This window comes from Barbus barbus (genome assembly GCF_936440315.1).
Source record: "Barbus barbus genome assembly, chromosome: 26".
In the NCBI taxonomy this organism is placed as follows: Eukaryota; Metazoa; Chordata; class Actinopteri; order Cypriniformes; family Cyprinidae; genus Barbus; species Barbus barbus.
In genome coordinates this window covers 23,600,756-23,613,106 of record NC_136754.1, presented here as the reverse complement: position 1 = coordinate 23,613,106, position 12,351 = coordinate 23,600,756, and the positions used below count along the sequence as shown (strand labels likewise).

The following is a 12,351-nucleotide window of genomic DNA, read 5'->3' as shown; positions in this document are numbered from 1 at the left end:
CATATAGCATAAAAATGTACATTGAGAGTACTGCGCAGATATGACATTAAATACTTTTACACAGGATTTATTATAATATTTATGCATGTTTTAGTACAAAATTTATGCACCATTGTGTCTTGGTATACAGCTGTGTAAAAGTCTGTAAATTAGTCTAATTAAAGAACAATGTTATAGTCTTAAGTAAACCTTTCTTGTGTGTAGGGAACAGCAGGACATTAGAGACCAGCTTATCAATGCTGTTAGTTATGACAGCTGTCACTACAGAGTTCATATAGGTAACTATACAGGTATTTCTGGAACTGCCCTATCTTGGTTCACTTCTTACCTATCTGACCGTCAACATTACATTGTTGTCCGTCAGGCTAAGTCCTCTACTGCCCCTGCCTCTCACGGTGTTCCTCAGGGTTCTGTTCTCGGGCATTTACTCTTCATCATCTACATGCCACCTTTAGGTAACATTATCCGTCATCATGGTCTCAACTTCCATTGCTATGCAGATGACAACCAGCTCTATATCAGTTCTCAACACAACTTTCCTTTTCCCACCAACTTCATATCGGCTTGTATTAATGATATAAATGCTCGGATGACCAGTAACTTACTCAACTTTTTTTTGCTGGTACACCAAAAAATGTAGATCACTTCTGTGTCGACAATGTTAACATTGCTGGTACCTTGGTTCAACCTTCCACTACCATTAATAATCTGGGTATAATCTTTGACTCCTCTCTCTCCTTCCTACCTCACAATTCTTCGCTCACTACATCTGCCTTCTTTCACCTCCGTAATGTCGCTCGTTTACGTCCCTTCTTAAATATCAATGATGCTGAGACACTAGTTCATACCTTCATTACTTCTCGACTCGACTACTGTAATTCTCTTTTCTATGGTCTACCAAACACAACAATAAAAAAGCTCCTATATATCCAGAACTCACATTACTCCCATTCTACACAGACTTCATTGGCTACCTGTCCGTTATCGTAGTCAATACAAGATACTTCTCATCACCTACAAAGCACGTCATAGTCTCGCTCCTCTGTATATTTCTGATCTCATTCATACTTACTCTCCAGTTCACTACGATCTTCTGATACTGGTCTACTGTTAATTCCACACCACAAGTTAGCCTCGTTTGGTGGACGAGCATTTTGTATCTGCCCCCACACTCTGGAATTCTAATCCCAAACACATTTGTGATCTTTCTTCATTACAAGATTTCAAAACCCACCTTAAAACATATATTTTCCTTTCTTGTTTCTCTGATCTCTGACTGATACTGGTCTACTGTTAATTTGGGGGACAAGATGGCGCCGCTGTGTTTGGACCCCGTTCGGGTCGCTCCGCTGAGATTTTGCTTCTTAGATTTTAGAGCCAGGATTAGTTTCCAACGGGACATAAGGGACTGTAACATCCTTTGTTTGTCAGAAACGTGGCTTTCGTCCATGGTCCCGGACACTGCTGTAATGCCATGTGATAACTTCTCTGTCTTTCGGACAGACAGAACAGCAGAGGCCGGTAAATTCAGGGGTGGAGGAGTATGTTTCATGATCAACAAGAAATGGTGTGATCCCAGGAATATCTCCATTCTGTCACGTTCCTGCTCGCCTCATCTGGAACATCTTTCCATTATCTGCCGCCCATTTTATCTGCCCCGGGAGTTTTCATCGATCATTGTTACTGCTGTGTACATTCCACCACAGGCGGACAGGCTTGGCTTTGTCTAAACTTCACGATGTGCTCAGCGGCTACATTAACAAACATCCTGACGCTGCCTTCATTATCGCGGGGGACTTTAACAAAGCCAACCTCAGACAGGTCATGCCGAACTTCCATCAACACGTATCCTGTCCAACTAGAGGACCAAACACACTGGATCATTGCTACACTCAGTTCAAGGATGCCTACAAAGCCCGCTCACTACCGGCTTTTGGCAAATCGGACCATGCCGCCATTTTTCTAACACCGGGATACAAACAAAGGCTCGTTCAGGAACCTCCGGTGCAGAGAGTAGTGACGCGCTGGTCCTCCCACTCAGAGACTATGCTGCAGGCGGCGCTTGATGACGTCGACTGGGACATGTTCCGGGCGAGTTCTTCTGACGTCAGCGAGTTCACGGATGTAGCATTAAGCTTCGTAAACACGCTAACCGAGCAAGCTACAGAAACAATAACGATAAGGACATTCTCCAATCAGAAACCGTGGGTGGACAGAACAATCCGTGCCGCGGTTAACACATGCACTGCCGCTTACAATGAGGCTCTTCTGTCTGGGAATACGAGCGAGTACAGAGCATCGTGCTATGCTCTCCGTCGTGCAGTAAGAGGCGCTAAACACAGATACAGAGAGAGAATTGAGTCTCATTTCCAGCTCAACGACTCTCGACGGATGTGGCAGGGACTGAGGACCATCTGTGACTTCGGAAACAAATCCTCCGCGGAGGTGAGAGCAGATCCGTTGCTGGCCGACGAGTTAAACATCTTCTACGGCCGCTTCGATGGCAACGGCGGCGGCGCATCTCTGCCGACCAGCACGTCAGGAAGCAGCAGGCAGAGCAGCAATGATCCTGTAATCACCGTGTCGGAGGATGAGGTTCGGAGGGCGCTAAAGAGAGTGAACGTCAGGAAAGCAGCCGTACCTGATGGGATAACCGGCCGTGTTCTGAGGTCCTGCGCCGATCAGCTCGCTGGTTTGTTCACGTCTATCTTTAATGAGTCCCTTGCTACCTCCGTGGTTCCCACCTCATTCAAAAAATCCATCATTATCCCTGTGCCAAAGAACAATAAACCCTCTTGCCTGAATGACTATCGCCCAGTTGCCCTCACATCTATAGTCATGAAGGTTTTTGAGAGACTTGTAAAGAGCCACATCTGCTCCTCCATCCCTGATACTCTGGACCCTCTTCAGTTTGCCCAAAACAGATCCACGGACGATGCCATTTCTCACGTTCTCCACTCTTCCCTCACACACTTGGACAGCAACAATGGGAATTATGTAAGGCTGCTATTCATTGACTATAGCTCAGCTTTCAACACTATAGTCCCCATCAAGCTGGCATCTAAACTCACAGACCTCGGCCTAAACTCCTCACTCTGTGACTGGATTCAAGACTTCCTCACCGGCAGACCTCAAGTGGTGAAAGTTGGCCAGTTCACCTCAAACTCCATCACTCTGAACATAGGAGCCCCACAGGGCTGTGTCCTGAGTCCCCTGCTCTACTCTCTCTACACGCATGACTGCGTGTCCTCTCACAGCTCCACATCTATTGTCAAATTCGCTGATGATACTGTGGTTCTGGGCCTCATCTCCAACAGCGATGAGACCGCATACTTGGATGAGGTAGAGAGACTCACATCATGGTGCCAGGACAACTGTCTCTCTCTGAATGTGAGCAAAACTAAAGAGCTGATCATGGACTTTAGGAAGAGACAGCAGCAGCCCTACACTCCTCTTATGATCAGTGGGACCCCTGTGGAGAGGGTGAGTAGCTTCAAGTACCTCGGTGTAAACATCTCCGAGAACCTGACTTGGACTACACACATCCAAACACAGATCAAAAAAGCCAGGCAAAGACTGTACCATCTGCGACAGCTGAGGAAATTCAGGGTCTCACCAGCAATCCTGAAAACTTTCTATTCAGGGACCATAGAAAGTGTATTGACTCAGTGCATCTCAGTGTGGTATGGAAACAGCTCCAATCAGGACTACAAAGCTCTACAGAGAGTTGTGCGCTTAGCTGAGCGCATCTCAGGGTCTGCTCTCCCCTCTCTGCAGGACATCTACCTCAAACGCTGCAAAAATAGAGCTGTTAAAATCTTCAAGGACTCAAATCACCCTGGTAACCGTCTATTCACTTTGCTTCCATCTGGTAAGCGCTTCCGTAGCCTGATGGCAAAAACTGAGAGACTTAGGAGGAGCTTCTTCCCCAGGCCATCAGGCTCCTAAACTCTAACTCTGTGTCATAACATCACTTGACTCCATGTAAATATCACCATATCAATAAGCTATTCATAATTTTTCTCTACCTCATATTGCTGCTATTTAAATACCCTGTACAACTTTTTTGCACATTATTTTTGCACATTCCTCTTATTACTATTTAAGTCAACAACATACTGACCTGCACATTTATATTTATATTTTTTATCTTATCTTTTATTTTATTTTATTCTTTTATTTTATTTTTTCTACTTTTCTTCTCTTAATATTTGTATACTTTATAATTGCACTGTCCTTGGAGCGGACCTGACCTACATTTCACTGCTGGTTATACTCTGTATAATTGTGTATGTGACAAATAAAACTCTTGAAATCTTGACTGTATGATCTGATTCATGCCATGGATTTCATGTTTATCTGTATTTTGCTTTTCTGTCTGCTGTCGTGTTTCTGTTTTGATATTGTAAAGCGACCATAAGTTTGCAGAAAGGCACTATGTAAAATAATAATAATAATTATTATTATCATGTTTCATGCTTCAAAAGTTCATGTTTTTTCTAATCTGGCTTTAACATAAATTACTTAAAAAAAAAAACTCACAGTTTTGTACAGGGCTAAGGCATTCGGGGCAGGGCTAAATTCAGAGCAGAATTCATCCACAAGAACAGACAGGCAACGAATCTCTTCTGCCATGGCATTGGACACCTAGAAGAGCAGCAGTGAGAATTCAATTGGCCTTTTCAACACATGTAGAAAACATGAGGTTAGATACAGATGCTACTCAACCAAAATAAGTATTTTACTGGTGGATGTACTACTGCCTTGTATGCGGCAAAAATGAATTTGAAGGTTTTGATGGCTAAGGGGTGCTTTGACAATAGGCCTACACGTCTTCAAGTTATCAGGCGAACGTGTCAAATTGCTTTTTTGCAAGTAGCAGTCAACTTTGCCTTGCCAATAGGATAGATTTGCAGTTGGTAGAAAACCGAAGAAAAACATTGGTTAAAATAATTTATATTCACCAAAGCAAATTTAATACTTATTAGGCCTAACTTATGTTCGTTTGTGAGAACGAATTCAAGCAGCAGAGGAAATGTCACAGTTGTGAACCTTTGCTTACGTTTTACTGCCTGCTACACAAAACTACACCATATTTTAGATTTTTACATATTTAACAGGTGTGCAGCATTATGTCATTGAATATTGTATTATTCTTGCAATAAAATGAAGAAAATGTCTTTTTAGGCAAATACCAGAAATGAGTGTCACGTAACAAAATATTTGTATTCAATGTAATCACAATTTAATAAAAACTTACTTTCATTGTACGAACATCTGCATTTTATTGTTTATGATGAGGAAATTCGTGAGAGTGCAGAATTCAGTCAGCGCGCACGTGCACTGAACAAATAATCTCGAATTTCAGCAATGACGGTGCTGGATGGTTCTAAATTTCATGCCACCATTAACACTTTTCATTTAATTTTCACTTTATTCACCACAGCCAAATAAGAGCATTTTTTGTGAGCACCATTTTTCATTTCCAATCAGTGCCCAGAAAAAGACTAAGCCTTGCCCAGCCTTACAGGCGCTCCGCCTATGCTGGTACTGGTGGAACTTGCAGGTTACCTTGTCAGCCATTTCCTCAGTGATGGTCTTTATCTTGTCTTTTATGTCCTCAGTTAGGAAGTTGAGCTGATTTCGCACAAACTCCAGCCGATCCATTAGAGCCTCACGCTCTTCTAGTGAGAACACTCTATGGATTTACAGAGATTCAAAAAGCAGAACATTACATTTGTAATAATAACAACAACAACAAAAAATACCATGCTAAAGAACAAAACGGTTTTGCACTGACTGAGAGAACCTGGGTTCAATAGTGGTACCAATTATTGTCTTTGGGAGCTTGGAAAGAGACCCTCCTTTGTAAAGCAGACAGGTTTTGGAACTTACTTCTTTTCTGCTGAAGAAATATTGATGGCATCCATGATAGCCTTGACTGACTCAATGATCTGCCAGGCTCTGATTGTGTGCTGCTCAAACTTGGTCTTCACAGCAGACTGTGATATAAATTCCTGTGGAATCCATGAAGCGTATTCTTGAGCCATCAGTGTGCCATAATTATCAAAGATCACATCACGATTAAAGCTAATCAAAACATGACTCCAACTGTAAGATTGTATCTATGCCTATACATGGGTGACCTGTTTTGATGCTTTCCACTCTCATCATTAGCTGCTACCATGGCTGAATCACAACAGGCCCATCTATTAATGCCATCGTAGATTACTGTGAATTTTCATCCCTGGATCTCAAGAATGTGAGGTACGCTCACCTACTCAAATCTGCTAACTTGGCTCAGGGATTGCCACTACAGGAATGGCTGCCTGGAATCTATGAGGAACACCAAATATCTCACACATCTGGGAGCCAGCAGCACATGGCCTGAATCGATGCAAACCAGCTTGCTTAAGGAGACCGTCACCACGTCACACCATTTCTGGGTAAAGCCATCATAAATTCTCATCTAGTCTAAACAGCATACAGACAGGACTAAGACTCATTTTCCATGAAGCTCCTCTTAATCTTCATTGTTTGCAGCCTCATTGTCAGACAATGATTATCCTGGAGCCAGTCACCACAGTTTGAGTACATTCTCACCTCAAATGTTCTTTCGAAACTCTGGAACTCCATCAGTCGCTCTTGGAATCCTTCAGCCAAAGCACCGCCTTTAAATAAAAAATATACGCCCCATTTGGTCCCCATAATACCACCAATATATAAAATATGAAATTAAGCATGTGTGATGGAGCATCATTTTGGCATATTTTTTTCACACTTGAAGTTGCATCTCAAATACCATTCTCGATATCATTGGGCCACTCCAAGATTTATTAGCATCTGCCTCAAAGTGTTTTATGGTTGTTAGACTCATTTTTAACTTGGCTAGGCCTAGTTTTTCCTGGTCTCCCTCCAGAACAGTGTCAAAAGCAGAAGGCTCTGCACTGTGTGACCAAAGCAGTGGAGCCTACCAGTCTCTGGCATTCCCTGGGCACGGTGGATCCTGGCACTCAACACCTCCTTGGCAGAGACAAAGAAGATGCGGTCAGGTGCCTTGTTAAGTTCCACTACCTTTAGCTCCTCCACTAAGAAACTGACACAGCGATCCATGTGCTGCTTCCGCGCCTAAAAAAGCAGTGAAACAGTAACAAATCAAAAGAATTAACACTTAGATCTACAAATTTATAGTTAAACTTTTTCAATATATTTTCATATATATTTATACGTGAATATACACAAACTTCTGCTGGGCAATTTTTGTGGGCAAAATTGTTTTTGAAATTATAAATCTGAAAGGTATGATAGAGGAATGATAAATTATTAAAAAATCAGCAGTTTTGTGTGCAGCAGCTTTGTTTGGTGATTCACTTGTGACTAATAAATATAGGTTATGAGTCATATGCAATAAAACTTACATCTTCCAGATACTCTGGCTCTAAGACAGACGCGTCCCAACGATTATTTAGGATGAAAATGTTGGGCTTTGATATGCGTTCATTCACTTTGTGGAAAAAGTGCTTCTCCTTTCGAAGTAGAGTGAAACAAATAAAAACAAGAACATTTAAGTAAAAGAGAGGAAAGCAACAAATCATTTTAATTTTAATAAAATTGAAAGGCATCACAACATTATAATTTACTGCATAAAATTGGATAATCATTAATGTTATTAAATTATTAGTAATCTATTTTTCAACATGAAAATTAAACTAGAATCTAAATGTTAAAATAGTGGCAATGTACATTCACAATTACATATCCAATACTGACTGATACTAATAAATGAAGAAAAAGGTTTATTATGTATGCCGAGTACTGAGTAGTGATTACTCTGTTTGTCTACTTACAGTGTTCATAATGGTAGACTCAGAGTTGGCTACAAGCACAAAGACATCAGCATCTAAACAAAACTTATCAATCCAACTGTCCAGCTCTGATGTGACATCTGTGCCTGGGCTGCAGAGTGAGAAGAGTGTGGGTTATTAATATTTCATCAAACTTCACATCATGTTTCATTCTTTATTGCTAATTAGCTCAGGCAATTTGGAATCTGATTTTCATTTGTGCAAACAGAAATGATAAATAAAACAAGTCTTCCGGTAAACCAAGTAGGCTTTTACCACCCATGATACCTAGAACAGCACTGCCAAAATTCATTGGTGCTTTCACTTGGCCCTCTTCACAACACATCAAACCTTGTGGAGTTCCTTGCAAAAGTCTATGTATCTGCTAAGCAATTGTCCAGGTCTGTTGTTCATGTGCCAAACCTGTCCTGCAGAACCTTAATTCAGCTCTGACAACCCATAGAGGGGTCCATACCTGTCCATCAGGACCAGATCATCTCTTAGCAGGGCACACTTAGCTTTGGGCCAAAACACTCGGACCAGACAGCCTGAGTCTTGGTTTCTGTCCATATGCAGAGCGTGGGCAAGCTGATTGACTGTCTGTATGATAAACACAAACTTTAAGGCTCAACAAGATAGTAGAACACAAAGTATTCAAATCATGCCACAACACTGTAACACCTTTATGCACACAATTTATTTATCTTTTTAAAATATTATAAGGACATAAAGACATTTTTTTTGCATTGTGTAAAAAACAACCGATAGCCTTGTGGGCAGTGCACCGACATATGGTGCCGTTGCGCTACGGGCGTCCCAAGTTAGAGTCTTGGCTCGTGGACTTTTCCTGATCCCACCCCCACTCTCTCTCCCACTTTGCTTCCTGTCGCTGCTCAACTGTTCTATCAAAGTAAAAGCAAAAATGCCTAATAAATAAATAAAGCTACTTACTTGAGAAGTGAGATAAAACATGTCCTACATAATTTGCCATGGCATTAGTTTAGAAAGCAACAGTAAAATCCACTAAAGATAGAAATGATATAACTTTTCATTTGAAAATGGACATATATTATCATATACTCCCCCTAAAACGGTCCTTACTGTAATACTTTTTATGGATTAAAAATAGTTCAAATGAATGTAGTTTACAAACATAAGTTCTGGAAACTTGCGTCATACTTCAATGCTTTTCTTCTCTTCAGAGTCCTCAGTGGTAAGGTAGGCATGTTCCCCGTCTGTGCCCTCCACACTCAGGAAACAATTAGTGGTGTGGCCGATTCCACTGGGCAGAACCCGTTCCCTTAGCATGGCATTAATTACTGTACTCTTTCCATTACTGGTCCTGAAAAACAACATATAACACAGTAACACCCAGTAACAAACTGTCCATTTAGCTCGTCTGATTCAATATTGTCTCAAACCAAACTAGAGATGAAAGAGAGAAAAAAACAGAGAGATTCAATTTATGTTTTTGTTGCGTCACTTATGGATTTGTATAAAGTAACTATGTGTACCAAAACAAAAATTAAAAAAAACTTGGCTGAACAGCTGAAGAGCTAAAGCAAACATTAATGATCTATTTCATTCTGCTAGCTTGATGTTAGCGTTTGGTTTAGATACCAGTAAACTTAGATTAGTCATAACTGTTACAGCTGTACCTGCCAAAGAAGGCCACCTTCATATGTCTGCGGGCTAGCACATCTTTGATGACGGTTAGTTTCCTGGAGCAGGCCTGGATCTGCAGACACTGTTTTTCCTCTGCTACATGCTCAAGATCCTCACTCTTCCACGTCTCTGGGTACCACACGTTAAATACCATTATACAGTAAAGAGCAGGACCAAACTTAGCTTATTGATATGAAGTGTTTTTTTCATATTTCATATTTTATTTTGCAGCCTTATGCTAAAATGCTTTAAACATTTTTAACATCAATCTACACCCTATAATGACAAAGCAATATATATATATATATATATATATATCTTTGATATTTTTGATATCTTTGCACACCTGGACTTGGGATTTTTTTTAATTTGATTCAATTTATTTGTTTATTTATTTTTGTCATTCTTCTCTGCAGATTCTTTCAAGCTTAGTCAGGTTGAATGTGGACTGTTGGTTTTGAGAGCCATTTTCGAGTTTCTCCACAGATTTTCAGTTGGTTTCAAGTCTGGACTTTTTTGGGCCACTCCTTTCTTAACTGTGTGCTTTGGGTCATTGTTCTGCTGAAAAGTGAACCCTTAGTCAAGAGTAATCATCCTGAATGCTCACGAGACCATTCAGGATGATGTCATATGTTCTGTCATTCTCACTCTCATGTCATTCCAAATTCCATTTCTTCTTTCTGTGGAACATAAAAGATATTTTGAAAAAATGTGTGTGTGTGTGTGTGTTTTTCCATGCCATGGAAGTGAATGGTAAGCAACATTTTTGATTACCAGCAATCTTCAAAATATTTTCTTTTTCATTTGTGGGTGAAGTGTCAAAAGCTCTGTTTTGTGCTGCATCAGCTTTTCTCTCTACCCTGACCAGTCCTTCAGTACTGCTGTTGAAAACACATGATGTTACCACCACCGTGCTTCATCTGTTGGGATGCTTTTGGGGGTTGCGGTAATCAGTATTCTTATGCACGTTTTTCCCATCGCCACACATGATAACTTACGGAACTTACGTGCCAGCAGTTGAATTTACCATAGGTGGACTCCAGACCAGAGTAGAACCAACTCAAATATGATCCAGTTAGATGGGATGCTCCTGAGCTAAATTTCAAGTGTCATATTGAGGGGTTACGTATGACTTTACTGTCATACAATGTCATGTGGAGTGATGTAATGTGATGTAGTGCATTTTAGCATAAGGCTTCCATAAGATGGAAATACAATGGTACTTTATTATAGTACTAATAATAGTACTAAATCATTACCATAGTAATACACCATAACATTTACATGTTACTAACATGTCTACAAACCACGATATTGTCCAAAAGTATACAATAGACTGTATTGAAATTCTGGGATTTAAAATTTAATCTAATGGAATTCAGTAAAGTTAATAATTATAAGAAATAATAATGAGAAAAAATACACAGATGAGCCATTACATTTTGACCACCCCCAGCCTAGAGCAATGAGTGTGCCTGGCGACCAAATGTTGCCACAGGTGCAGTTCACAGAGCTGTATATACTACCTCGGAACTTCGATCTTGGTAATGGTGTGCCTTGTGGCTTATTCACGTGCCTGTGTAGTGAGTACATATCAAAAGTGTGAAACCGTAGTCGAGTTGTCTGTCATCCGCAACACACTGATGCCAGAGAGAGGCGGAAACTGTCACGCATTGTTCACAGCGACCGGAAGGCCACAGTGTGACAAATTACCAGCAGCTACAACAATGGTGACCAGGGCAATGTGTCACAGCACATATTTTAGTATGGGCCTGCGTATCCGACTGGGTCCCAGTCCATCCAGCGGGGTCGCGATGCTAACTGCATGCCATTGCTGACAGCAAATGAAATGGACCCAAGATCATTGAGATTAGATCGTAGATGATTAGAAAATTGGCTGCTCTGACGAATCAAGATTCCTGGTATATCACGTTGACGGCCGAGCGCAGATTACCTGAGTCCTGGATGCATTGCTGGGCAGACACAGGCCGGTTATACCGTGGATGATGTTTTCTTGGGACATTTTCGGCCCCATTATTTCAATAGTACAATTCTTGACAGCTGTCAGGTATCTGAACATCGTTGCTGACCAAGTGCACCCATTGATGGCAAATGTGTTCCCTGCCGGTGATGGCCGTTACTAACAGGATATTGCGCCATGCCACACTGCCAGATCAGTCAAGGAGTGGATTGAGGAGGAACATGATGGTTATTTTCTGTTAATGCCTTAGCCTCTAAAATCACCAAGTCGATCAATTTTGGTACGAAAACTGAAGGGCCTGCTGTTGACATTATGGTACCACATACATACCCCAGGAGACTTATTGCCACCTCGGCTAATTAATACCTCGCTGTGTGGCTGCTGTTTTGCGGATCCTACAGGTTATTAGATAGGTGGTCATAATGTAATGGATTATCATTTCATTTATTAATAAATATCCTGCAGAAAACTTTGTCCTTACCTTCTGCAAAATCTGAACAATCTCTAACAAACTCCAACAGCTGGTGAAACACAGCACTGATTGTCCTCTTTGCCACCACAAAGTGTTGCAGTGGGGAAACATTGTCCTGCTCCATGTTTAAATACTGAAAGCACAGTGAGTATAATTCACAGTTCAGATGCCTAAAAACATGATGACATAACAGTCTATTAACCTACAGGTACTCACCTACTTAGACAACAGAATTTCAGCAGTACTAGTTCAAGTGGTGCCATTTCTCAAAAGAGGTCAAAGAGCATCTTCATTAAAAGGAAATGAAAGCTTTTCCTAAACATCTTTTCTGGTCCTGTAAGAGAAGTCGGAGAAGTGTGTCTGTGTACAGGATATTGAGACTGTCTGAT

The 12,351-nt window shown here is 41.0% G+C and overlaps 1 protein-coding gene across 1 annotated transcript in view; it reads right to left on the bottom strand.

The window, feature by feature from the left end:
- The window catches only part of mfn1a (mitofusin 1a), a 19,076-nt gene extending 6,725 nt beyond the window's left edge, over positions 1-12,351 (bottom strand). The window contains exons 1-12 of the mRNA XM_079380099.1: positions 12,179-12,351; positions 11,972-12,095; positions 9,503-9,638; positions 9,024-9,186; positions 8,320-8,444; positions 7,848-7,956; positions 7,419-7,526; positions 6,975-7,128; positions 6,604-6,671; positions 5,896-6,017; positions 5,572-5,698; positions 4,543-4,647 (exon numbers count right to left, since the gene is read on the bottom strand). Of these exons, the coding sequence (XP_079236225.1) occupies positions 4,543-4,647; positions 5,572-5,698; positions 5,896-6,017; positions 6,604-6,671; positions 6,975-7,128; positions 7,419-7,526; positions 7,848-7,956; positions 8,320-8,444; positions 9,024-9,186; positions 9,503-9,638; positions 11,972-12,086 (1,332 nt within the window). The 5' untranslated portion in view covers positions 12,087-12,095; positions 12,179-12,351. The remainder of the gene's footprint in view (positions 1-4,542; positions 4,648-5,571; positions 5,699-5,895; positions 6,018-6,603; positions 6,672-6,974; positions 7,129-7,418; positions 7,527-7,847; positions 7,957-8,319; positions 8,445-9,023; positions 9,187-9,502; positions 9,639-11,971; positions 12,096-12,178) is intronic.